Consider the following 27715-nt stretch of genomic DNA (forward strand, 5'->3'; position numbering starts at 1 on the left):
TGGCTGATTCACTACACCATCGAAGGAAGATGCATCTACAAGACCGCCTCATCACCCACAAAGTTCTTCACTCTCAATCCCCGGACTACTTATTAAATAAACTCACAAGAGCGGGAAGTGCAAGACCGAAGAGAAGCTCTAATGCTCTTCTCGTCGTTCCCCCATTTCTAAAAAAGAAATATACCCAGACTCGCTCCTTCTCAGGAAACGCACCTCGCATCTGGAATTCCCTTCTGAGGGACCTTCGTTTTAACCCCTCCTACCACGGCTTCAAAAGAGACCTTAAATGCCATCTCCTCAATACATACTGGAGGACATGATCCTTTCAGAACCTGATATCTTGTGACACCTATTTCAGATCATCTCTCAGGTGGAACAGACAGTCGAGGATATTTTCTGCAAAACTCTCTGGCCACGGTTGCCCTTCCAGGACCCTTTCTGAATTAATTTCAATGGATGTATCAAAGGATGAGCTGTTTCCTGTGGTACATCTGGATACGCATTGTTTACAGCGCACTGAATGGAATTGTTTCCTGGCATTTGGTGGGATTGACTGGTAACATGAGGAGGACAACGAGGTAAAGACAAATGTTCATGAAGGTGTTTCAGCGCTTCCTAAGAATATAGCTAAGCATTTGGTTTTTCAGAAAGATTTCCAAGTCAATAATATTTGTCATGTGGTAGCTGAGCAGTTCTCCAAGCCCTCTGTAGATGCAGCTTTCTGAATACCAAATCCATCTTTGATGCGAGGTGCAAAGGACAATGTTCCATGATCTCTTGACTTGAAGCCTGCTGTTTGTGGTCTCTTTACAACATTCTGCTGTGTCCCATCCTCATCATTTAACCAAATTCACATCTGCTTTGTAATAGGCCTCCCTCTCGTACAGATTAAAGAGAAGAGCGTGGTACCAGTTAGTAATTTAGATTTCCTTCCTGTTAATATTGTCCAACCTCCTTCCTTGCTTCCCAGGGTGTCTGCCTGGTGTCCTTCAGTAGGATCGTGGGGAAAAAGTCCCTTGTGAGCATCCAACAAAAGTCTTCTATCCCACCATGTCTCACTCTTGTACTTTAAAAGGTATGTGACTGTGGCATAGTCACGCTTGACATGTCATGCCACGTATTGCTGATAAATACATTCTTGTCCTGGCTGCCTGTTTCCCATGATCCAACAAGTTATACTCAAAGGAAGGTTCACTCAGAGTGACTGAACGACTACAGGCGAGTAAATCTTGTATCTCAAAATATAAAATTCAAAAGATATAATTTTGGAAGAGCTCGTTTTGTTTCCCATTTGCAGTCTGTGCACGATTTATTGACTGCTTTTCGTTTACAATTTTGAGTAATTGTCTGTGCACGATTTATTAACAGCCGGTTGTTTGTACGAACTTCAGTTCAATTGTATCCTGTCTTTTAGTGCTTGTCGTTGCAGTTCTTCGTTTCATACAGCTGAAACCAAAGGTTTTAAGTCCGTGGTTGAACGTCGGCGGGCTGGTGGCCCTGTGCTTGTCATCATTCGGAATCACCTTGCTTGGGAATTTTCAGGTACTGTACTCACTGCTGTATGTCATTGATGTGTGTGCTTGACTCTTTTTTTTTTTTTTTTTTTTTTTTTTTTTTTTTTGAAAACCTTTATTGACAGTTCAATAAGAACAAGTATGGGCCTACAACCCCCCAGGGCCGGCCGCTAAGCAATCAGAGCAATAACGACAAGTATAAACACAGGCAGCACTTCGGGGAGCAAAATCGTACTGCTAATACTGTGAACAGCGTAAGTAGGGCACCAGGAGAAAGAGGTTTTCATTTTATGATGAGACAAGGCAGAAGGATCAGGTGACAAGCAATTTTAAAAACAACGATCACGGATCTGCAGAGTAATGAACGTTAGCGATTTACAGCAATCTATTAGGTCAATGGCGCAAACACAAGAACTTCAGGATGGGGAAGAACATAATATACAGCTGCGCCCGCAGTCCCCCGCCAGAACTCCCCAAGAACACCCCGGAAGTTGTGAACACATGGAACGGCAACGAGGCATAGCAAAAGGAGGTGTATCACGCTGATCCCAGAAAAAGAAAAGCAGAAAGAATCAGAAAAGAAAAAGGAGGCCATGGAAAAAGAGATGAAAGAATACAGAATCCCCTCCCCCAACCCCCCACCCTGCACCTCTGCAAATGAGTACGGCCCCCCCTGTGCTTGACTCTTTTAAATCATTTCCTTTATCTAGGCATTTATCTGTGCTGTTCTTCCCCATTATGGTGACTGTTGGCATAATGTGCAGTTATATTGGTGGTATTTGTAAATGGGAATTCACTTTCAGTTTTGGGTCTTCCCAACCCATTGAAGGGACTGCAATAGCTAAAGAGCCTTTAAGAATAATCAAGTTTTGCATTCTTTGCTGTAATGACAGTAAAATAACAACTGTACATGACCATGAATGCAGTGCTCCCTATGCCAGCTTCTTTAGCACAGGCAGACTGCATTGCTGTGGCAGTGACACATAGTGGGCAGTCAAGGTATGGCATTCTGTGTCCCACAAGGTATCCTTTAGTGTCTGTTTGTACAATGTGCAGAAAAGAATCAGTTTTTTTACTCCATTTTGAGGCCTGACCAGGGAAAATTTGTCTGGACTAAAATAAGGAGAAAAAGGAAATAGAAAAAAGACCCACTTTTGTGGGTGATGATTGGCAAATGTTGGATACCGGTGTGCTATAATTGTGCCCAGCCCTTCTGAAGGCAGGCTTTGCCCTTTATTATTGTTTTGAGCATTTTTATATTGCACACTAAAGCAAACTGTATGAGAATACTGTACAATGTAACAATTCCATATATGGCACTGTACAGAGAAGTAATTAAAATACTTGACCTTCAAACTACTCCATACAACTCCTAAAGTATTGGGGAGCATGGCAGTGATTAGTGTTACATAAGTGAGAGGCTGCCATGGAACTCAAGAATCTACAAGAGGGTTTCAGAGCCCGACTACAGTCAGCAGCTCTGGCCATTAAGCCACATCACCTCCTTCCTTGTGAAACTCTAGCGTTTCCTGGCATCTAAGTTTGACTTGGAAGGTATCCAAGCTGGCGCTGCCCCTGAGAATGATTGCCTGGCCGCATTTATATATTGTCTCTTAGATTCAGTTGTAAGTTTTGCATTCGTCTCAGTTTTCTACTAGATCCTGCAATCGTATAAAGTAAATTTAATTGAACTATTTTATCTCCCATTTTTAAATGCCTCCTAGCAATTTTGTGTCTTTAATTTTGTTTTCCCGTACCAGTTGCTAGGATATGTCCAATGTGTAAATAAATAAAATAAGAAAATAGGTTGTTTTGTTTTGGGGGGGGGGGACTTTCAGATATTTTTATTTCAGAGACGATCAGCTACGTCACCTAGACAATACAAATTTCTAATTGTTGAATGCTCCCACATTGGCTAGAACATTGCCAGTTTCACCATGCAGTACCACAACATGGAGAAGTAATTTGTTCTGAAGCAAAGTCGTACATTAGCTATTCCCTTTCCAGAGGAAAAAACAAACCTCCAAGTGCAATGGAGGAGCTATGCCATATGCAAACGTTGGATGAGTGTGCACAGTGTAGTTCAGAAATGTTAGTTGAAGTAGCAAGACATGATTCAGCTTACTTCAATGCACAAGATGGAACATCAAGGATTAAACTTAGTTTATGTCAAAAAGTGGTGAAGAAACTTGATAAACTTGAAAAGTCAGTTTCAGGTACAGCTGGTTTAGAAAAAAACTCTAAGCCTCTTTAAAATGCAAGGATTATTTTGCGCTGTAATTTGAACGTTGACCAGGGTTTAGTGAACAGACGATGGGAAACGTGGAAGGCGTCATCACATATCACAACAGAACTGACAAGGAGTCAGCTGTGGTGACGTTTAACCATATAGAAGAACCTCAACAAACAGGTAATTGCAGTGCCTGATTTCTGTTGGTGAAAGATGTGTATGTGCGCGGAGTAAAGTTTCTTCTCTGCTTGGCTCATGCTTTCACCAAACATAAATCACAGGGATTTAGGTTGGATGCAGCAATGATAAATATAGGCCACAAAGTTATTCAGGAAGGAATGTTTTACGTTGTATTGGCACTTGTTAGGTCACCTTCTGGACTGTATTGTCTTGATTTTGATGGCAGCAAAGGAAATGTAGACATTGCATTGTTACAGAGTATAATCACTTGAGAAGTGTGTATGTTCCTCATCTGGGTCCTTACCCAAATCCTCAAAATTGTGTATTCTCCGACAAACTAAAGTAAATCTTATTTTTCTTTTTACACCACTTATTCGTCCATTGAGGAGAACACAGATTAGACAATACTTGGGGCATTGTCAGTTCTACTGTGAATAGTGCAGGCTAACAAACATGTGTCCCATTCTGTGACGCATAGTCACAATATTGCCAGCCTGTGTACAGGTACAGCATAGTTTTACCTCTGGCTAAACTTTCACTATTTAATCATTTTACTCGCTGGGTAGGCTTCACTTTTGATGTCTATTTAATATATGCAGGTCTTTTAATACATTGCGCTTCTGTCATTTGCACTGAATCTGAACGGAATTTTGCTATTTGCACATTGTTAACTGTGTCTGTTTACTGTGTTTTTCATTTTTGCTTGGTCTCCGCTTCCCCGGTCCAACGCTGGCCTTGCTGCCGTTCGATTGGAGGGAAGCGGACACACCCCCTTTTCCGGCCCGGCCTGTCTCCCGGATAGTCTCACTTCCGGGGAGGAGGGCCGGGCTTGGATTTGCACATGCCCAGCCAGCTACTTAATCCCATGCTGGGCCGGACACGCAGCGGACGCGCGCAGCGGGGGCGCCGAAGGCAAGCCCGTCTGCGCCCAGGCCAGGACAAGGGTGGGAAATGCTTCCCATACTTCCATAAAGGCGGTATACACATCCGAAGCTCTTAAACTTCTCAATAGCAGGGAAGACTGTAAATGTCTCATTCCCCCTGATAAAATACTGGGGGCCTGCTCTTGTTACAAGTGCAGGATTAATCTTCCCACTGAGTCTCTCATTCTGGATAAAAAACCCAGCCTCGCTAGTACTATCGGGAATGCTCAGCTTAAAGGAGGTCTAATTAATGCCAGATCCATGTGCAAACATAGTCAAGATGGTAGAGATTTAATTGTAGATTACCAACTAGACTTGTTGTTTGTCACTGAAACATGGCTAAAAGATTGGTGTAGCCCTGATGTCGCTGTTTCTCTCCCACCCGGTTACTCGATATACAGGAAAGATAGAATGGTAGGCAGAGGAGGGGGTCTGGCCATTATTTTACGAGACACATTCTCATGCATATATTTTGACCTTGACACTATTAAAGGAGCAGAAAGTCTTGGCTTTTGTCTCTCCCTCAATGCCACCTCATCTTTTTCAGGAGCCCTTATCTATCGCCCACCAGGTCAAAGTACCACTTTTACAGAGTCACTTGGAGATACTTTGAACTATCATTTGCTCAAATAAGCAAATTTTACACTTTTAGGCGACTTTAACCTTCACTTAGAAGGCAGTGCTGATCCAGGTACAGATAACTTTCTTCAAATTTTAGAACTTTTTTCGTTACAACAACTGGTGAGGGGGCGAACACATCTGGCGGGTCATTCCTTAGATGGGGTATGTTCTAATTTTGGCTGGTTATCGGCTGACACCCCTTCCCCACAGTTGTGGTCTGACCATTTTTTTATCCCCCTTACGCTTAGAATTCCTCAGAAGATCCAATTAGCTAAGTCACCTATCGAACCCCAACAAGGGCCTAAATGGGCACAAATAGCCGGGAATCCTAAATTAGCCACAGGGGCACAGGCCTATACTCCCGTCCTGACAGGTAACACAGAGCTTGATTCACGCCTCTTTCAGTCCTGGATAACTAATGTATGTAATATACTCTCTCCTCTTGAGAAGCCAAATAAGCATAAGAAACTTAAAACTTTGAAAGCCCCCTGGTTTACGCCCTCATTGGCACAAGCACATTTGCTTTGTAAACAACATGAGCGGCAATGGAGAAAGTTTTATAATATTGAACAAAAAACAGTGTTCAAGAATAGAAAGCTCTACTATCGTCATATTAAATTGGCTAAAAAAGAATACTTCACTAATAAAATAAATGAAGCTAATCAAGATCAGAAAACTATTTTTTCAATAGTGAAGTTGTTCACAAATCCTAAAGCACAACAGAAAGAGCTTCCTGCCTCGCAGAAATTGTGTGCTAATATCTCATTATTCTTCGAGGAAAAAATCCATAAAATTCAAAAAGACTTTCCTGTGTCCCCCGCCCATAATCAGGATTTCGCCTTTGATCCTGTTCCAGTGAATATTACTGAAGCTATTGGTACTTTTGAACCAGTCTCACTGGAGCAGACTCATGCGGCTATAGGAATTTGTAAATCGGGCTCGCCGTTGGATGCTTGCCCTCCAATGATTCTTCATAGAATTATAGACCAAGTGAACCCTATCATCAATCATATAGTTAATTCTTCCTTAAGAACAGGCATAGTACCAGACGAGTGGAAGCTTGTGCTGGTAAAACTGCTAAAAAAGAAACAAAATATTCATCCTTCGGTACTCTCAAACCTTCGTCACATTTCTCTTCTTCCCCTATTAGGTAAAATAACAGAGACGTTTTTCACAAGGATCTAACTAAGCTCATTGAAGTTCACCATCTCCTCCATCCACAACAATCTGGATTTCGACCAAAGCACTCTACAGAATTGGCTCTTTTGGAAATAACCGATATTCTTAAAATGATTGCAGACAAAGGCAGGAAAGCGGTTTTGATTCTTTTGGATTTGTCGGCTGCATTCAACACCATTTCCCACAATATTCTTTTGAAACGTCTCGAATGTAGCGGCATCTCCAGTACGGTGCTGGACTGAATCAAATCATTCCTTTCTAACTGTAGACAAGCAGTTACCCTGGGTACGTTCCTTTCAATAGAACGTAACTTAATGGCAGGGGTCCCTCAAGGGTCTTCTTTAAGCCCCTTATTGTTCAATATATATATGACCCCACTCATCTCTCTGATTGGATCATTTGGGATAGAGGTCACCTCATACGCAGATGATACCCAGATGATCCTCTCAATAGACAATACTACAGCTGAGACCAATTTTAAAAGTTGTTTATCTGCTGTCCTCCAGTGGATGAGGAATAACCAGCTAAAATGCAACACGGACAAAACAGAAATCCTCCCGATAGGGAAAGATGTCCTTTTCCAGCCATCTAAATGGTGGCCTGAGGGTGTGACTCCTCCGCCAGATGTGGTAGAGGTGGCCAAGAACTTGGGGGTACAATTTGATGCCACACTTTCTTTCTTACCACATGCTAAAGCGGTAGCAGGGACTTGTTTCAGCCTCATCAAGTCACTAAAAAAGTTCTTCAATTTTCTCCCACTGGCAGCAAGGAAATCTGTGGCAGTGGCTTTCATTCTTTCGTGCCTAGATTATTGAAATAGTCTTCTCGCAGGAGCTAATAAAGCCATTTTAAAGAAGTTACAGGTGGTGCAGCAAGCAGCAGCGCGGTTAGTGCTTAAACTTAAACAAAGATCTTCAGCCTCCGCTGCTCTAAATAGTCTTCACTGGCTCCCAGTGCACAAGAGAATTCTTTTCAAGATTCTCCTGATCACTTACAGAGCCAAGCTCAACGTGGGACCCAAATATCTTGCAGCACGCTTTGTTCCATACACCACAATAGGACTTCTCAGGTCATCTTCAGCATACCTGCTTAAACCCCCTACTTTTAGATACAAATTGAAAGGAGGCAAGACCGTGGCTTACCTTGGAGCCAAAGCCTGGAATCTGCTTCTATCTCATCTTAGGCTATGTAACTCAGAAACTTTATTTAGGAAGGCCTTAAAAACTTGGCTCTTTAGTGTCTCAGATGAATCTTGTCTTGCTCTCATCTAGTCCCTTTATGGTTCCTTCTCACCTCCAAACTCCAAAACAATTCAGCGCAAGGATACTCCTCGCGGAGTGACAGTCGCGCTTTACAAATCCCAAATCAAATCAAATCAAACATGTGGCCTAGGCAGAGTTCATGCCAGCAGTGGTCCTTAAGTGAGAAAACTATTTGGGATAGAAGGCTCATCCAAAGCTGCCTTTGCATGGCCCAGTGATTTAGTGGGTCTCAGCCCATATCCCCGTTGATAATGGGGAGCGAGAAGTTATGAATGAGGACGTTAGATTCCAACGAGCATATGAAGTGTATAACCCCATGTTATTTAGTGCAGATTCTTGTGAAATAATTCAATGATATAGTGTTCACTTCAACAGCTAATTCTTTATGAAAAGCTTGTAGTTTGGCTGTGTGTTCAGGCAATGCACCCGTATAAGTGTGCTTGAACTCTGAGAGAACGACCTCTGTGTTGTTGCTTCTTTGGCAGATTGACAGTTTGTCTAAATATTAGACCCTAAACAGATCACATTATGACCCTAAGTATCAATTCCATTATCCAGGAAAATTAGGGAACCTAGAGACATTTCTGACTGCAGAGTTTTAAACTTGCCAGTATATTACATTGATTATTTGTCTGGCTAAAACACAGTGCCCAACTGTCTAGATTTAGAAAAAAGAATCTAAAGGTCTTATTGTGTATTTAGCAAACAGTCATGGGATCTGGATGTCCGTTTTCAGTTTCTGCATGGGCAGCGTATCCATGTTCATGGGCCGTATGGCTCGTGTGGGTATCGTGATTTAGATGTCCACAATATCTGTCCCGTCAGGCATCACACTTACTCAGACTGATTCCCAGGTGCTGCAGAATCTTTTGCACCTCATGTCTGTCTTCTGCCTCTTGACGGTCAGTTTTCCTCTCTGGCCCTCTCTTTTGCTGGGGTTCGTTACACAAACCCTTAAAATTTTAGCTGACCTCCAACCCTCTATCCAGTCCCATGCCTCCGCCTGGGACCCAAAGTACCCAGTCTTTCCTTCAGCCACCACTCTCAATTAAGCCGGGAACATCATGGAATACTTAGGTCACGTTGGTGTAGTGTCCTCTTCACCTCGGCAAAGTCACTTTGGAGTATTTGGACTCGGAGAGGGAAATCGGGAAAAAAACTGATGATTGCTTCTGCATGTTTCAGTGGTGTGGGCGACTTGAAGAATTACATCTGGGTCTCAATATTTGAAAATGTGGGCAGTGATGGTTGAGGCACTACACCTGGGTTTGGTGGGACCCCTGGCATTCTGTGTGCCCACTCAGCCGAGAAAAAGTTGGGCAGTCTTCGTGACTTCAGAACTTTCGTGATCAGATCGCCAATAAAGAGGTCTGCACTGGGGCCATCTGCCTGTTCCGGAACTCTGACTACTCTTATATTATTTTGGCATGCACATACCTCATAATCTTCCAGCCGCTCCACTGTTTCAACTTGGTTGACCCTCAACTTTTCGACTTGGCTTTTTAGAGTCTTACTTTCGCCCTGCAAAGTCACAATTTCATCTTCTACTTTCCTCACTTTATCTCCCATGTTGCGCAGGTCAGCTGGGATCAGTGCAATTTCGGTGGTGACTAAGTTGATTTTTGGTTCCAGAGAGCCACAGATTCCCTGAATGGCCGACATTATACAATTAAACAAGTATGTGCAATACATTACAACGAAGGAAAAAGGGAGACTCATGATACGTTTTTGAAATGTGCACATGGCATCATATAATTAAAGTAAAAATTAGAAACGGTACAGTTGTAGCAGCACTGTAGGCATAGAATGCATAGGCACCCCGAATTGGACTTGGTGCACAAGTGTGCTCATGACACATAAAAGTGGCGCAGCAAGTGACAATGTGAAATCAGCGAAAGGTGTAAGGTGACACACTGTGAAATATGTACAGAGGACTTTGTGGTTCAACAGGAACGATTTACAATGATTGGATAGGTAATGACTGAACGATTTAATTGAACCACAAGAGGTTTTGCACCGTAAGTTGCGCTGAGGAGTCGACGACGTTTCGACCCTAGAGATTCAGGATCATCTCCAGGACCGGGTTCCCGAATAGGCAGTGCTGGGGTCAGGCTAGGTAGGACGAGCGTGGTTGTGAGGAGGTCCAGAGGTGGCGCACCGAACAACGTCTGCGTGAGGGTGAGCCAGAGGCTGAAAGGGACACGGTCCCGTGTCCACGGTATGGCGAAAGGAGTCAATCCAGACGTGATGGCAGCAGATCGGGGGCAGCATGTTGAGAGAAGGCTCCGAGTGATTCAGGAAGCCCTAAGGGATGAAGAACGAATGCCACATTGGGTCGGAGCTTGGAACCTCTGGGCTGGAACGCCGTAATTGGGGATCGGCGTGAAAGGCACAGGAGGCACGTGACTCAGGAGCCTCTGCGTAGCCAAATAATTGGTGTGGCAAGGGGGGATGGGTTGGTATGGAGTGAATCCGCCGGGGAGGAGGACACTCCGATCAGCGTCGAACCGCCACAGTAGTTTTTGCTTTAATTATATGATGCCATGTGCACATTTCTAAAACGTATCATGAGTCTCCCTTAATGATACCAGTTGAGATATTGTTGCTTATTTTTGTTAACCTAACACTGACACCTTTTATTTTTTACAATATAAATATGCAAATAGTTGGAACTGGAACTGTATATATGTAATTTATTAGCGTGTTTAGTGTATCTTGTGTACCTTATGTAATTTACCTGGTTCTTTTGCAAAGCACTCTGACACCTTTGGGTAAAGTTTGTGCTATATGAAACTGCATTAAATAAATAAATAAATAAAAGTTTGAGATGCAGAGCCGCTCCAGAAAGCGGCCATCGTGTTCGGTGGTTGGCCACGCCCCCTGGAAAACAGAATCTGACCGAGATCTCCAGGCTGGGAGATGTGTGGCAGGGAACACAGATGAATTTTTTTGTGATGCTCCAAGTTGAGTTTGACTTGTATGAAGCACAATGATATAAGTACCTGCATTTTAGACCAGCCCTATCTACCCAATAAAATTAATGAATCCTCCAAGAATATTCCCCTGAGCCCAAAGTGGTCGGGCGATATTTCAGATTGGCCACTCTTCGTAAATGCACCAGACCTCTGCGCTAAGCTTGGACATAAATAGGAAGCCTGGGGGATCTGTGGATGATAGTGACCGGCAGGATGCTGGAGTGACCCGTGTGACATTGTTATCCTTGTCAGATTCTAACAACTAAAATACTTGAACACCACATACTTCACCTTTGAGCAACTGTGGCAGACTTGCAGGATCCCTTCTCCCTAGTACTTTAGATGTGATGAGTCAGTGGAGTCTTTTTTCATATTGTCTGGGAATGCAAAGTGGAGATAACTGAATATTTGACATTAATTCTATCCATCCTGTCACAAATTCTGGGGTGACCAATGGAGCTAGCGTTTGCCCTACTGGGGATTCTGGATGATATTGAAGGTGGCCGAGATGAGCATACATTGGTCTTCATCAGAACAATGATAAGTTAGTAAACCATAGCCAGACATTGGGCGGCCACAACTGCATGATCTGTTTCAGACAGGACCTGTGAAATAGATCTTTGTGCAAAATTTGAAGTCTCTTTTTACAAAGTAAGGCGCCTTCCAAAGTAAATATAAAAACATTTAGGGGCCATTTTGGTTTTCTATACGATTGGGTGGAATGTAATTCTCCCTAATCCTTGTAATGTATTTTCATCTGGAATTGTGTCCATACAGATGTAATCGTGCTAGTTCTTTTTATAAAACTCAATAAAATACTTGTTATAACAAAAATTGATGAGAAGCTCCTAACTACCCCTATTGTAAGGGTGTCTGGCATTAGAAATGGTGGAGCAGTCTGGGCTCTGCATTTAAAATCCTTAAGGGTGTAAAGAGAGGCCATTGACAGCTATACACATTCGTGAAATCACTTAATCTGGTGCAGCCTCTCACTGGCACCATATTATACATCTACATACTGACTGTGCTGTGGGATTTGACAATTGATAGGGCCATGAAAAGGCAGTCCTTCTTGCTCTGGTGCAATGGGCTATCTGAAACAGCAAAAGTGAATAAATAAACAACCTTTTTATGTCAACAAAGTAGGTCGCCTCTTAAGCAACAAACACTGGCAAAGCCAATGGGTCTGGGTTTAATTTGCTAATGTAGTCGAATAAGCACACTAGAGAGAGACAAAATGGAGTCAAAGAAGTGGATGCAGAGGACCATGGTTCCAATGTCGACCCTAATGCAGCTTAATGCAAGCACTTCAGTGTGGACAAAAAGATGCACCCAAACAGCGAATAGCATTAGGTTAGTGAAGAATACACCACTGAGATGACCCAAAACATGAGTGACTGAATCTCAAGCCAGTGTCTGAAAGTGGTGGACCCAAAGCCCACTTTTGAATATTGTTAACAATTGGTCTGGCTGATAGCTGTGCTGTCAAACCTAGACCAAAAAGTGATTAGATATGTGGCTGTTCTCATAGTCCTTTAATATGGATGTGAATAGAATGTGGTGGGGGAGTTCAGATGATGGGGAAGTGAAGTGGTTCATGAAAGAGGGTGTGGACAGTGGGGGGATGTGATGCCGGCTCTATTTTTGCATCGGGTGTAACGAAAAACTGAGAGCAATGCCAATGCATGCAGGATTTTGGAAGCCTGTGGTTATTGGTGTCCTGGACTGAATCTTTCATGAATGTCTGATGGCATGCAGCCTATTTTATGATTTGTCTGTATTAACATTACTTGCAGATATGTAAAATAAATAATATTCTTATGTTTTATTTCAGATTTCAAATGATGAAGACATACATAATGTGGGCACTGCCATGACATTTGGGTTTGGCACACTGGCCTGCTGGATCCAGTCTGCTCTTACGTTGCGAATAAACCTAAAAAACGAAGGAAGAAAGGCTGGAATCCCCAGGGTTATTTTATCAGCTACTATAACACTTTGTGTTATCTTATGTATCCTTTTCACATTTTTCTTGAACACCTGAATCTCAAAGGGGTTTATTTCCCCATCTGCTCTTATCTGACGACTAAAGGGCTCACTAAAGAGATCAACAAGAATAGGCGAGAGTGGGCACCCCTGCTGCGTGCTTCTTTTAACAATAAATATGGTTAGTCAGAAAATTGTTCACCAGAACCCTAGTTGAGGATCTAAGATATAAGGCTTTAATCAGATTTACAAGATTTTGGAGGATCTCAAAACTCTATAAACAACATCCGAGGTAGTTACAGCACACCTGGTCAAAAGCCTTGGCCCCCTCTACTGCTATTATTGAACTGAGAGGAAAGATCTATGGCTCCAATCAGCTGATGAACCATGTCACAAAGTTACCTCCCAAAGATAACGCCTTTTTGATCCTCATTGTCCAATTTGCTAACTAGCTCTGAAAGTCTGATAGCCACTATCCCTGAAAAGATCTTATAATCACAATTTAATAACATTGGGATTCACACTTAGTTGAGTTCTTGTTAGGTTTTAATTGAACAATTATAGAAGCTTCTCCCCACAATGAATGTTGGGTTTGTCTCTTGATCAGTATGTTGTTGAACAACACCTTCCATACAGAGATTACACGATAATATATAATCTTATATACTTACCCTGCAATGCCATCTGGGCCTGCACCTTTCCCGTTTTTAATACCTTAGAAATTGCAAATTTTATTTCTTCCTCTGTTATTTCTTGAGTAAATCTTTCTTGATCATGTGGCTCAAGTGTAGGAAATGGGAGTGATCAAGCCAGGCATTTACGTCTTGAATATTCATGGTTGACGTTTCATTGTATATTGGATAGTAAAAATTATGAAAAGCTGAGCCAATCTTTTTACTTCACAATGTTGGTGGATGGCCCAGGGAATGCTAAATACCAATATTATTATTGCTTGCTTCCTGTCTCCTGCCTTTCCATGCAATGATTTCCACACTTTTTTTAATCTCCATATTCAACGTTTTTAAGATTCCTGGCTTTCGCTTCATCTAGTGTTTTTTGTTCAATTAGGGATCTGCATTGCAATGTAAAATGTTTTGATTGTTCCTAATCTCTTCATATTTCGACTTTTGTTGTGGGTCTGGCAGTTGAGGTTGCGGTCTATTGATCTGTATCAGGAGATTCTTCTCCATTGCCCTCTCTACTTTTCCGTGCTTAGAGACCCCCTTAGTAATATTACCTCTCAGATATCCTTTATACACATCCCAAACCATTTTTAACAGCCAGCCATCTATCCATCTATGTGTATGTAAAAAAAATACTTGTGTATTTAAATTCTAAATTCTGAACTACAGAGGTTTGATTTAGCAATCTCCTTTCTTTAGTCCACTTTCAGGACTGATGTTTCCTGTCTATTCCTAGCTCCAGGGCTACAGAGGCATGGTCCCAAAGAAAGAATGGGATGTACGTGTCTTTAGTTACTTGTTCTAAACAACACTCCCAATCCCTCAACCAATAATCGATCCACAAACTATGGCCATATTGTTTACTGTGAAAAAAGTAGGCTCTCTGGTGTCCTGCTCTCTCACTCTCTCTCCTTGTATATCTGCAAGACTCAAGTCCTTAGGAATATTTTTCAGGCATCCTGCTGTTTTTGGCAGATTCCAGTGTGGGTGGGAAGTTGACCGATCAAGGATGTTATTCATTAACGTAATGGCATCACCTCTACACAAAATTGGAGCATTATAATATATGAGCCAAGCGCTTTAAAGGGGACAGATAGTCCAAATTCAGACCATAATATCCTACACAGGTAAATTGACGTTGTTCGATTTGCAGCCGGGATGGTAACCATCTGCCATTCTTGTCTACTTCAGAGCATTCATGTGCATTTTTCCTCACCAGTAATGCTACACATTTATTACTGCCAAACCAAGAGGTACATATCACGACTAGACCCAATACTTCTTAATGAATAACAATTAAGTTCAAGCTCATCCAGGTGCGTCTTTTGTGATGAGAATATTTGTGCGCTGCTTCCCCTCAGATATTCTACTGTACATCTGTCTTTTCTTGACTTTCAATCCATTTGTGTTCCAGGAGATTAACCTTATCAAGCAATTACCTATATATCCAAAAACCCTTTGTTATAGGCATGACTAGACATTTTATGAATAAAGGCATTAAAGGACTATTCCCCCCCCATGTGCTCCCACCCTGTTTTCTCCCCCTCCGCGAACCCTCCATTATCTAGCGGCCTCCGTCAACCATTGAGCGCCCCTCCCAAGATGAAATGCCATGTTGTATTCTCCGACTTGTATGTCTTCTAATGCATGTATTGTGAGATAGTCTATGACTACCTGTGTGGTAGTGTATATTTGAAAAGATGACTCCTAACACGTAAGATGAAGTCTTTATTCAAGTTCAAACAACAAACGTCTCGGGTCTGTAACCGCACAGATTCAATGGTCGCAACGTGTCCCAAAATGAGTTAGTTACTGCCACAGATGATTAAAACTTGCACATATAATAGCTGCTACTAGGCAATTAATGATCATGCCACCGGTTGGGAGAGGGTATATTCTTGAATCTGTACTGATTTCTCACACAGCCAAAGTCATTCAGAGTGTTACCCCCAGTTACTGGGCCGACTTTAGCGCTGGTGGTACCCGGGAAGACAAAATCTGCAGGAGCGCAGCAGCAGGTGCTTTTAAAACCAATATAAACTTGCAAAATCGGTGCCCCCTGAAGTCAGCAACCGGTGTGTTGGCACTGGCCGCACCACTCTAGCCCCGCCTCAGACCAGTTAATGTAGCTGATAGTCTCTGATTAATGGAGTAGAACTTGCGCTTAGAACGGCTGCTATTAGGCAATTAACAACCATTTCGCAGGCTGGGTAGGGGTATAATCTAGCACATATACTGGTGTAACATAAAGCCAAAGTCAGTTCAGTGTGTCACCACCAGTTAATGAGCTGCTAATCTCTCACCATAAAGCAGGGGGATAAATTCTCATTGTAACCTACCATCCTTGCTCTGGCACAGCTTCCTCAGAATTGATATTCACAAATCCCTTCAAGAATTATTTCACAGGGGTGGAGACGTCTTGCTGCCCCCTGCACAGCATCCCACCCTCGTCGCAATTTGAAAAGATGACTCCGGACACGTAAGATGAAGAGTATTCAAGTTCAAACAACAAACTTCTTTAGTCTTGCCATCTGCATTTTTACCGCTCTGACAGGATCCCAACATTCCAATTATTCTCCACCTGAAGGTTCCAAGGTTTATACAAAGGGTAGGGAATAAGGAGGGGGAAAGCAGGTACATTAGCTTATCATATTTAAAAAAACAGTACAACACAATTATCATGCTGTGAGGGGAAAAAACCTTTATCTACCTCTATTTAGCTCCATCAATGTTATAATTTCATAATGAAACAGGGGTCTGTCTTTCATAGAATCTGATCTGAACACCAGGCCTCACACTCCTTGTTATGTTTTTCCTGTTTTAGTGTCTTGAATTATTATCTCAGGATCTTCTCAAAAGGTGCATTTTGTTGTTCAGCATTGCCTTCACTGACTTTTGGAATTCCAGTTACGCTTTAGCCCCCAAACTCTGTAGTTCAGCCATTTCATTTCCAAGAAACCACTGTCTTTCGTCAGTAACATAGTACAGATTGGATCAAATGGTGCAAGTGAAGTTGTGATATACTATGACCTTGGACTTTAAAGCAAGATGGTGAGTCTAAATGGTTCTCTGTGTACTTGCTGAATCTCCAGAGCAAACTCTCCTTGCAAAACAGCCGTAGTTCCATTAAAAAGACCATCTTGAATTGTACCAATTACAAATGATTTTAGATCTGTGCCTTCTGCTCCCTCCACGACATTCATTATTTTTTTATATTTTTCCTTCTGGCCTATTTTTCTAGCCTCTCAAGTGTCTCCTGTATGGTTTTATTCAGAACTTTTAAAGTGGCCAGTTCGTGAGTTTCTTTCCACATAACGGACACATTTTGTCAATGCGTCTTGGAGTGTGGAAGTGCAACTTGCCAAATAATCTAGTTTCCCTTCCAGTCCTTGACACGTATCCGGGATATCAGACTGGTTAGCCTGTGAGATAACACATCTATTTGTGAGCTGCCCTGCTATATTTTTCAGCATGTTTTTTGATCCCTCCTTGCTTGTAGCAGCGGTCTGACAGTGCTTATACTGCCTCCGATCTGCTCCCCTGCTACTCTAATAGGAACCAAAGGCCTGTTGTGACTGGCTCCTCCTCAAATCCTAGTTGGGTCAGGGCTTTGCACATATGGTGGAGTGGGATTTCTTTACGTACAGTAAAAGGAAACGGGACTATGAGTGTATTTGGGGCTGTTCTGTATAGGGCTCCAGAGCCCCTCTGTTTATCCTGGGAGCATGAAGCTCAGGTTCAATTGCTGCCCTGATTATGTCAGTATTTAAAGCTATCACATCTGACTCTGTGTTCCTATCCCTGTTCAGTTCTGAATGGGTATCTTGGTGACAAAGAGCTCTATTTAGGGCATACAGAAGCTTTAGTGCACACACTATTGTCTCCTGGGCATCCTCTGCAATCCAAAAATCTGATCTGAGTAAGAGTGTTGGCCTAGGAGACCTATGCTTGAGTTTCTGGTGTTTAACTCTGTACAGAGCTTAAGATTCACTAGCAGTTCTAACCCTGCGACCTGGGTCAGTCTCAGCATGTTTTTATATGCTAAAAGATGTTGGTTAGGTTTTACTTTCGCCAGATAAAGCTATTGGGTGCTCTCCAGAACCTCTGGCCCCATATCAGCAGACCTTAATTGGTAATAATTGTGAAATTTTTGTTTGTGAAGGCTGGTAGAAACTACTTTTCCTGCTATTTGAGTTTTAAGATAGGGTGGCCAGAAAAGTCCTGCATGTCTAAAGACCTTACTGCTCATCCTCCTACCGCCACAGGGCCGGACAGCGAAGCCGAAGTGGGGTTCGATTTGCTTAAATCCTCTGGTGCTGTTATCTCAGCCAAAATCTTGTGGGGTCTGCTACACCCCAGCAAACGCTCCGCTCCCTACCACTGCCTCCTTCAAAATCATCAGCTACATGCAGATTCCCTACGGCTGGCTGTCTGGTGCTGACACTGCTGCGTCTCTCCCAGAGGGTAAGCTTCTATGCCGCTTCCTGTTCTCTGGTGAATGTGACAGTTGCCCGAGACCAACAAACCAGGAGCCATTGGGCGCAGACTTGACCTTATCATGAGCGCCCTAGGTTCCTGTGTTGCTGGAGTTAGTACAAGTATTCAAAATTGAAACACAAGGTTTCTCATTGCTGATCAGATCTGCCTTTCCTCAAGCGTCTGCTTATGGTGATAGCATGGTACTCAGAATGGGGAGGCTACACTCGCAGCACCGGCTTCAACCTGTAACCATGTTCCTAGCACACTCTGATCCTTCCCTACTCATGGGAACCTTTGTGACCAAAATACTTCATAAGGAATATGTGGGAAGTGCCTAACACGGTGGTACCATAGAAAACATAGGCCTGCGGTGGTTCTATCATTGGATGTTGATTCTGTGCAATGGCCTTTATTAATGGCTGTTCTGAAATGGATTTGATTTTGTCGGACATTATGTCCTGGGTGTTGCTGTCCTGTACAGTGACAATGGTAAAGGTCAATAGAACAATGCCGGAACCCTTCCAGCTGAACAGTGGTACAATGCAGGGTTGTCCCCTGTCCTTGCATTTATTTGCCCTTGATATCAAACCCCTGGCATGCTGTATTAGGAAAGTTGTGCTGGTTAAAGTTGTAAGGAAGGACCATGATTGGGAGGATGTAATTTCACTATATTACAAAGATATACTCCTATAGTTACCAACTCCTATAACTTCCATTGAGAGAATTCTATTTATAGTAAAAAGTTATAATTGTTAATAAAAATTCCATAAAAACTGGGCCAGCTCTATACTCGTGCCCATCCCAGACCGACATTCACACCTCTCAGGAGCCTGCATAGGTGGAGGCCCTGCTGTCTGCAGGAGTTCAGTAGCCATGCCAATCCCACGAGCACCAGCACCACTTCCTGCTATGCGACGCTAGAATAGAGAGGCAGGGCCATGGTGTGGCCTTAGTGAGACCACAGGGGTTCTGACCTCACCACTAGCATGACCCAGCTGGGGCATCCCACAAACAACTGCTGTAACCTGCTTCAAAAATGCATTGGGTGTAGAAAGGGTAATTGTGTTACACATTGGGTTAGGGGCTCCAGACCGCATCCAGGTCTGGCACCACCCAACCGCCATCTATTCCGATCCGACCACTAGGGGGAAAGCTGCTGGGGCAGCTTGGCCTTCATTCTGCATGGTGGAAAGGGCCACTTCGGAAATGGACTTCCCTGAAAGGCACACAAACTTGTTTGGATGTTCCCATGCAGAGTGAAAACCTTTTGCTTGAAACAGGCAAGTCTGGCCAAGTAGTCCATCCCTAAACAGGCCTAGTTTACCCAATTGATCATAGTATGGTGCTGGCTAGAACATCCCTGAGCAGGCTGCCTAGGGTGTTTTACTTCAGGTCTTTGCCTGCTCTCCAGGAAGCTTGGCTCTTGGACAAGCTCCTCAGGCAGGGGTATCCAAGTGAGTGTCTAAGTGGCAGTGCTGTCTGTAATTCTTTAAAAAAAAATACTGAAGGCCAAAACACTTATCGGGGTGAATTAATCTGAATATTATGAAGAATTGATAGGTAACTGAGAAAGCTACAGAGACAGAGTCGTTTCCATCATTAACATCAAGGACAACTTTCTGTCTTAACATCGTGTGTGGTGTGCAGTTAATGTTCTGGGTCCATTTTAATAATGTGGTGGAAAAAGGATTAAAAATATGTTTCAAAATATTGTATAAAAAATGTTTTACAAGTGTGAGTGCAGAAATGTGAAAGGGCTCAGCACTACGCAGACCAACATTTGTACTGATGTATGGCCGTACTGAAGTATTACCACAAGTTCTTAGGTGGCATTGTTGGCCTAATTCCCCATAATATGATGGATCCAGGTAACTCGTCGTTACCAGAGACACTGTCTTCCTTCCCCACCCACCAGCTATCTGGTCGTTACAGCAAACCATAACTTCTAACTATGCAATCTTGATGTCGCCTATATGAACAGCATGTAATCAGCCAGTCCACTGGAAATAGTCACTCAATAGCCACTGGACAGGCATGCTAGACTAAAGAGATGTGCTGCTGGCCACTGGAGGACTTTAACAAGGTCCACGCCTGTTGGAACTGACTTGTTCTATATCAGCTGGCATCCTATAGCTGAGAACATATTTCAACAGCCTCATAAAGGATGATGGTAAACTTTGACATACTGACAGATCTCTGTCTCTGCCTCCCAGTGCTTCAACACCGCATTCCCCAGATCCATAAGGCCTTGGAGTGGGCAGCTTTCACACAGTCCACATATAACACTTTGTCTCAGAATTTAAATTAATTATAAACATAAAATGGGAGTTGCAGAGTTACTCACAGTACCAACAAAATATAAAACATAAACTTGGTGTCTATCTCTTATGTCCTTCATCCAACACACCACCATCTGCTATTACAAGGCGAGAAAAGCACACCTTTCTGGCCACTCACGCAAGCCCTAAAAACATTTCCCGCATAGGCCCCAATTATGAGTTGGGCAGAGCGGAAGTGGCTTGTGGCACTCCTCTCTGATGGAATTCCGCTTTGCTCAACCACGACTGGCACACTGTTTCCGCACCTGGTTTTCTTGGGTGCAGAAACAGTGAATCTGTTTTTACTGACCAGAAATTCTGGCTTGTAAAATCACCCAAGGCTACAGTGGAAGCCAGGCCTTGGAATCCACCCCAGCCTGGTTGCTTTCTCCGGCACTTAACACTTTCTAAAATGATACATCAGTAGAACCGCTGTTTTCCATCTTTTGCTTCCAAGAGTTGCTTTCATGCAAGCTGATGTATGTAAATCAAGTTGGGATTACCAGTGGCCTTTCCATGATTGGTTAGTACCAATGAAATCGATTCATAATACAAAATAAAGAACATATGTCGCAGGTCTTGCGCAAACCGCATATAGCCAGGGGATCATTAGGCGCACTTCAAGTGACCCACTGTGACTGACACCCCGAATTCCCCCATTGAGAGGTATCATATAAATATGTACAGAGATCACAGGCATTGAGTAAAAAGAAATGATGTGAAGTGTAGCAAAAGTTATTTTTTGGTTGTGGTCTTCCACAGCACCACAATGAACAGGGTGCTGCAATGGGCCACCACACTTGAGCTTCACAGCAGATTTGTCAATTTGTTTCAATGCGCTCTCTGTACCCTCTGCTACACTTTATATTGTGTTGAATTGACACAGTGTGACACATAGTTTCAGCTATGAGACGGCGCCCTGTAAAGTCACTGCCAGCAACCAATTGCAAACTACTCAGAAAAGATGTTTAGAGACAAAGAAAAGATTGGGTACTGTGGAATGTTAATCTATATTTGTTTGCATTGTGGCTAGTATCTTCCATAGTTCTATGCTGAAGATAAGAAAATAACCCCAACTTGTTTCCTGCTCCATGTATAAAATATTTTCTTAGAATTTCATAGAACTAGAGACCAGCCTTACTTCACCTCTTTTGTGGTGATTGTCCCTTGACCTATTCCCCAGATTTCATCCTGATGGCGGAGCAGCTACATATGCATGCGGCGAGAATCCAGTGGACGCTGGTGATGGGCTTTCTGCTCTACTTTGGCACCTTTGCAGTGGAGTTCCGGCACTACAGATTTGAGATTATTTGCACCGAATTTCACGAGAATTTTCTCACCTTCTCTGAAAATCTGTCTGAAGCATCGGAGTACCAAACTGATCAAGTTTAAGCACCTCTTCTCCTTCCTTCCTTGTTGTTATTTTACTTGTTTTAGTAGTGGACGGATGCGGATGACCGATTCATCTTCAAGCACAAATTACACATGGAAATACACAGATGCTTGAGATATATTGCCAAGAGCCTGTATGGCAGATGCAGCTTTTTTTACGCAGCTTTTTGATCGAATCGGAGGCGAGATCTCTTTCTTTAAAGAAGATCCTTTTTACGCATGTGCAAAAGGGGTTGTAGAATTTTGAAAAGTTTTATGCATTCCATTTCACTAGTTAATTTGTACGCTTACAGGAGGAGGTATGGAGCGGAGAACGGGCACTTTGAACGGCTCAAACAGAATCAAGCAGTCAGAGCCAGGAGATGTGCCGGTTCGCTAGTGGTTTTTTTCCCCGCAGATCCATTTACTGAATGAATGTAGCCTAAACGTGTATGTCACCAACAGAGTGACTGGTTTTGAAGGCCGCTACCACATAGCGTTAGACACCTATTCCTAGAAAAGAATGGATTTAAAATGGAAACTGATTTATATATTAGAAATGCAAGGCCAACAACTGGATGGCAGCTAAGAATGTATGCAAATGCTTGACAAGCCCTGCTTTAAAATGTGAACGTTGATAAGCTGTAAATTCAAATGTGAATCGAAACTTAAGAACCTGAAGGAACAAGGTAATAAACACTAAAAACACAGTAACCTAGTTTCGCAGGGTAAAGTGGAGTAGATTGGCGGCTCTGATTATTAACCTCCACCCAATAATACAAAGAAGTCTCAAGTTTCAGGAATAAGATAAGAGAAAGGAATCATCCACTCCAACTTTCCCCCATGGACCTTCAATCAGAGGTGTCCAGTGCTAGTCCGAGATGGGGATCCATGCCAGATTTTGAGGCTACTTGCTGACTTTGTAAATTATTTCTTTGTGGTCAGTTGTATGTAAATATATTTCATGTGGATGTCCTGAAAAGTTAGCATGGATGCGCTTTATTGGATCCACAGTGAACACTCTACCCTAGAGAACGTAGTATCTTTTATAATCCAGGTCTGAATAGGTCTTGGTTGTTGCAGTAGTAGTATCACTTCTGGTGAAGTAGGCAAACATCTTCATAAGAATTGTTTGCAATGATTTCTGGAGCCTGTATGAGGAACACTGTAAATTCTATCTCTAAACCACTGACCCAACGCAACAGGAAAATTTGAGTCCTGTATGTGAACAAGGCAACTTGCTGGCCACAATCACCATGTGTGTGTCCTGTGTTGGACAACATAAATCACTGTCGAAATTTACAAGATGCTTTTTTGTGTTTGATTTGGGACACAGGATTTTTTGTTGCTTGCTCTCCGGACAGTTAAAAAAAAAATCATGAGCTGGCTTTTTTGTTATGGTGTGGAATTTGTTCTCATTTAAACTGAATTGTGCTTTGTGAGAATATCGTAAGTGGCGGCACCTTCTCTGCCTGCAGCCGAGATATACAAAACTGCTAGTTTGGGCAAACCTTTGGTTCAGACCTAGATATTTTTTCTTGCATTTACCTTCTGTGTTCACAAAGAACATGTGTTCTAAAATTGTTTCTATATGTTTTATTTTGCTACAGTTAATACATTGAGTTTTTAAACAAAAACGATTTCATTTTATTATTCAGGTCAGATTTTGAATAATCATGCAGTGTGTGTTTCATTTAGATTAACCGTGTACATTTATCTCACTTGGATATCCAGAAAATCTGGCAAGGTTTGTGCCCATCTGGATCTACATTTGACCCCACTGATTTGTTGCTAGCCTTGCAAACAGCATCACACTAAACACATCCACTTGCCTTTCATTGGCTCCCAACAAAAGCAGCCTTGTGACATCTTGGAAGAATGTGGCGCTGGTTCACTCCACTACTACTGTGTATTTTGTACAGAGAAAAGGACACTTTTGCAGCGCAAAACACCTTATTCGTTGAATAGTAATTACCATGCATGATGTTGCATTGCTTTGCACTGGTACAAAGCCGTAGTAAATCTGGGTATAGTTCATAGGGAAAGTTCTCTTTAATTTTTTACGGTTTAAATCTATTTTATTGAATTTCAGACAAGTAAACAATATAGAACATTAATCTCACCTACATCTAGTTGCTGGTTAGGTGCATTATGATGGTGGCGAGGAAGATAAACTAAGGGGAGGGGAAAGGGAACTAGGAATGGTGCAGTGAGTCCAATACAATTATCCGTGGGTGGGGGAGAATGGGGGGGATAATAAAGTCAGTGAGAAAAAGAAGGTACTGCTTGACCCGGTCTGCCCCTGCAGGATGCTGTAGCCTTTGGGGGTGAGCATTAATGTCCAATGTTCATTCTCACTAGCTCACTCCGCATCCTTCCCTGTGTGTGTGAGTCAAAGTATCCGCAGATACGCTGGTCAAGACCGCTGCCTGAAGTCTCATGCCAGGAATTGTATTCATAGGCCCCATATCTGATCAAATTGTGGAAGCTTATGTTCTACAGCGGCTTAAATGTTTCCATGCTGAGCAGTTCCCAAAGCTTGTGTAGCCAGTCAGCATGCGTCTGTATCTTCTCTGTGCCCCATTTCGACAGAATGACTTGTTTGGCCAAACAGAGTGCTGGGGTAATGGCTCTCTCTCTCTATCCCCGAGCGCAATGGGTAAATCAGAGCATTGGGAAGCCCTAGTAATCTGTAACTAGGAAATTTGGGTATATAGGACTTGTACATTTCATTAATGGCTGCCAGGATGTCCGCCCAATATCATTTTAGTTTAGGGCAATGCCAAAGACTATGGATCAGCATACCTAAATGGCCACATTTCCGCCAACAACTGTCATCCCTGTCTTGTTTCCAATTAGCTATTTTGGCTGGGGTGTAATACCAGTAATCTCCTTCCAGGAAGCTCTATAGGGTGGTCTTTGTGAAAAACGTCTGCTCATTCTTTGGCAATGAAGGCTGCTCACATTCTAATTTAGTGGTGGCTGTGGGGGTGTTCAAGAAGGCATAAATATCCAAGAGTAGGCCTTTATCATTGTGACATGTGAAGAGTCATTTCTCAGAGTGTGAGGGGTGTACTGGCATACGGTCGCACTTGGGGATGTGTCCCCCAGTGCCAAATAGCAATGTAATGCTAATATTCACTGGGCGGAACTCCATAGCTAGACCTTATTTGTGGTAAATTCATGAGGCTGTGGTGGTCAAAGAAATCCCCTATCCTTTTCCAATTGGCTCCTTGCCATGGGAGAAACGTTGTGCCCTGCATGGCAGGTGAGAAGGCAGGGTTCCCCATAATGGGTGTTTGTAATGTAGTGAGATGTGGGTAGAGAGGTTTTTCACCAGTTTAACTTCATCCCATGACTCTTACTACTGATGAGATGTAAACCTCAAGTGGGCAATGTTTTTAGGTCTCGCGCCTAGCGATGCAGTGCACAGCACTGCTCGCGCAGCGAGAGTCCTTTTGTCCGGGGTTCCAAAACGGAGCCAGGAATCGCACACGCTCTTGCGTGTGCTTTTCCTTTTGTGCCCCGCTATTGGCCTTTGATTGCGTGTTTTTTTCCGAAGAGAGCACGCAATAGGCCAAAGGCGGGCGCATTGCTCCGCCCCTGACTTATTGGTGTCTATTACGTGCACCAAAGGCCATGTGGTTTCAATTATCGTGCCCAGACACGGGCGCGATAATTAAAAATATATGGCTCGCTGTGGCACGCGCGCACACCACTCGCTGGCATTTTTTTTTTTTGTACAATAGCGATTTTCACTGCCGCTTGTTTTTGTTTTCCACGTTTGCAAAACTGCTTGAGCGAGAGCGCACCAGCGCAGCTCTTCCTTGCCACGAGGGAAAGAAGCCCTCTTGTAAGGGCATGCTACTCTGCTTTCCTGTCACCTCTTTCTGCATGTTGAAATAGCAGCCTCTTTACTGCATGCAGCATCCTGCTTTGACGGATGTGCTTGTCTCACATTCAATTTCTCTTCCCTCCCTAGCTGTACCTCCCGGGCCTCATTTCTCTTCTGTGTCCTACCTCTCGGGTACTTACTTTTCCCGCGCTTCTCTGAGCCCTTCTTTCCCACCACTGCTCCGCTGATCCTTTTCTCATCTCAGGGGCTGCTCCCTTTCTGACTCGCCTTAGTAGCTTCACCCTCCCCCCCTTTACGGCTTGCTTTATTCTCAGCCCCCAGTCCCCGTCACTCTGCGCCAGGCCATGTCCTGCAGCAGCGGTGCTGGTGGCAGGCCCTAGCCTGGTTGCAGACGGCCTGCCTGTTGATGAGTTTGGTGGCCTGCAATGACGCGCCCCCGGTGCCGCTGAACGATGTGCATGTGGAGCGCCGCTCCGTGCCCAACGTCAGCCCCCGCGATGTCACAGTCGGCGACTTCTTGCGCTATCACTACCACGGCATCTTCCCGGACGGCAGCAAGTTCGACTCCAGGTGAGGAGGGGAGGCGGACGGGCTCGTAAAATGACAGGTCACTAGGCGCCTGGAAGTCACAAAAGTAATCTCACTTGTGACTATTTCATATGCTTTCCAGTCTGTCAGCCCAAGTCTCCTTGGACTCGTAAAGCCTCACTAGTCTAACATCAGTTTCCATGATACTGAAAATGCCTCGAATATTCCTTGAAGTAATTCAGTTAATCCAGAATATAGCCGTGAAATGAACTTGTATTTACGATCTCACTTTCTGAACTGCATCACAGTGCATTGGTAAGGACTCAAATTAGACGTGTAAATTGTTCGCACAGAATTATCCCAGCTATAGGTAGAAGCTGTTAAAACCAACAGGACCTCCCCATTGATACTATCGCTGCGATATACCGACCCCCTCCCCCCCTGATTTATCTGCACCATCCCATCACCTCATACTCCTGCGCTTCTTGACTGTATTGAGTCCTCAGATGATCATTCATTGATTACAAGCTCGCGGCAATCTAAATAGAACTTTGAAAAAACTCGTTCTGAAATTTAAGGTCAAACCAGTTGCTCTGCAATTCATTAAAATCTTGAGACACATCTGGCCAAGCAGACCTTCCGCTCCATGAACACCTAATAAAAACTCACTTTACACACCCCACCCAAAAGCCAGACTCCTTGGACCTCTTTCACAATCTCTCCCATCAATTACCCCCTAGTAAAACAAACTCGTTTTATCATGTTTGGTGCTCACAGGAGTACAACTCACACTTCAAGTTTGCATAGTGATTGTTTTAGTATCTCTGAGGGTGTTGGTCAGACCTCCAACTACAGTGTGGAGATGCAGATTGCCTGCTGGCGTTGGACCCGACCAGTAGTGTCCATGAATGAATGAAAAGCATATTTGTTTGGAAACTCAAACTGGGACTGCCCTGAAATTCTCAACGGATCGAATCCCCAGAGAATGTGGACAGTGGAGGCCCGTGATTGTTTATTTTTAAAAAAACATGTTTATTGTGATTTGCACACATTTGAGGCACAATAGCACTGTACATATGATGTTTAAGAAAACAGTAGCACAGTACAAATAATGTGTAAGAAAACCGAGCTGTATCTGGTCCCATGTGATAATCAATGCGACAACGAGTATCCAGATATCTAAAAGAAACATTGCAAAATAAAACAACCGAAGCACAAAAAACTATACCTAAATCAACAGCAGCAGCAAGGGGCCAGTGCAGTTCTTCACCAAAACTAATGACCCTACCACCCACTACCTCTAAAGGGGAAAGGGTGGAGAAGATCAAAATACAAGAGGTGGGCAAGGGGAATAAAAGGAGCAGTGGCACAAAAGGAAGGTAGGGGAAGGGAACAGCCACAGCAGCCCCCAACATGCTGTCACCACCACACTGAGACACACACTGCTATAAGTACTTATCCATATCCAACTTCCAAATCCTCGTTCTAACCCTCTACAGGGAACGACTCTGGCTCCGGATCCTGAGAGGCAGCGAGGGGAGGCATCGGTTGGCATATCCACCTCCAACAAACCATCTAACATGCCTTACCATAGTTCCAAATCACGTTCA

At 43.3% G+C, this 27715-nt stretch overlaps 1 protein-coding gene across 8 annotated transcripts in view; it reads left to right on the forward strand.

Annotated features, from left to right (window-relative positions):
* The window catches only part of TMEM150C (transmembrane protein 150C), a 267221-nt gene extending 243863 nt beyond the window's left edge, over positions 1 to 23358 (forward strand). For all 8 annotated transcript variants that reach the window (XM_085641227.1, XM_085641231.1, XM_085641230.1 and 5 more), the window contains 3 exons: positions 1415 to 1542; positions 12719 to 12896; positions 21534 to 23358. In XM_085641227.1, coding sequence (XP_085497353.1) covers positions 1415 to 1542; positions 12719 to 12896; positions 21534 to 21742 — 515 coding nt within the window. In that variant the 3' untranslated portion in view covers positions 21743 to 23358. The remainder of the gene's footprint in view (positions 1 to 1414; positions 1543 to 12718; positions 12897 to 21533) is intronic.
* The last annotated feature ends 4357 nt before the right edge of the window (positions 23359 to 27715 follow it).

The sequence above is a fragment of the Triturus cristatus genome, chromosome 2_2 (assembly GCF_964204655.1).
Source record: "Triturus cristatus chromosome 2_2, aTriCri1.1, whole genome shotgun sequence".
NCBI classification, from domain to species: domain Eukaryota; kingdom Metazoa; phylum Chordata; class Amphibia; order Caudata; family Salamandridae; genus Triturus; species Triturus cristatus.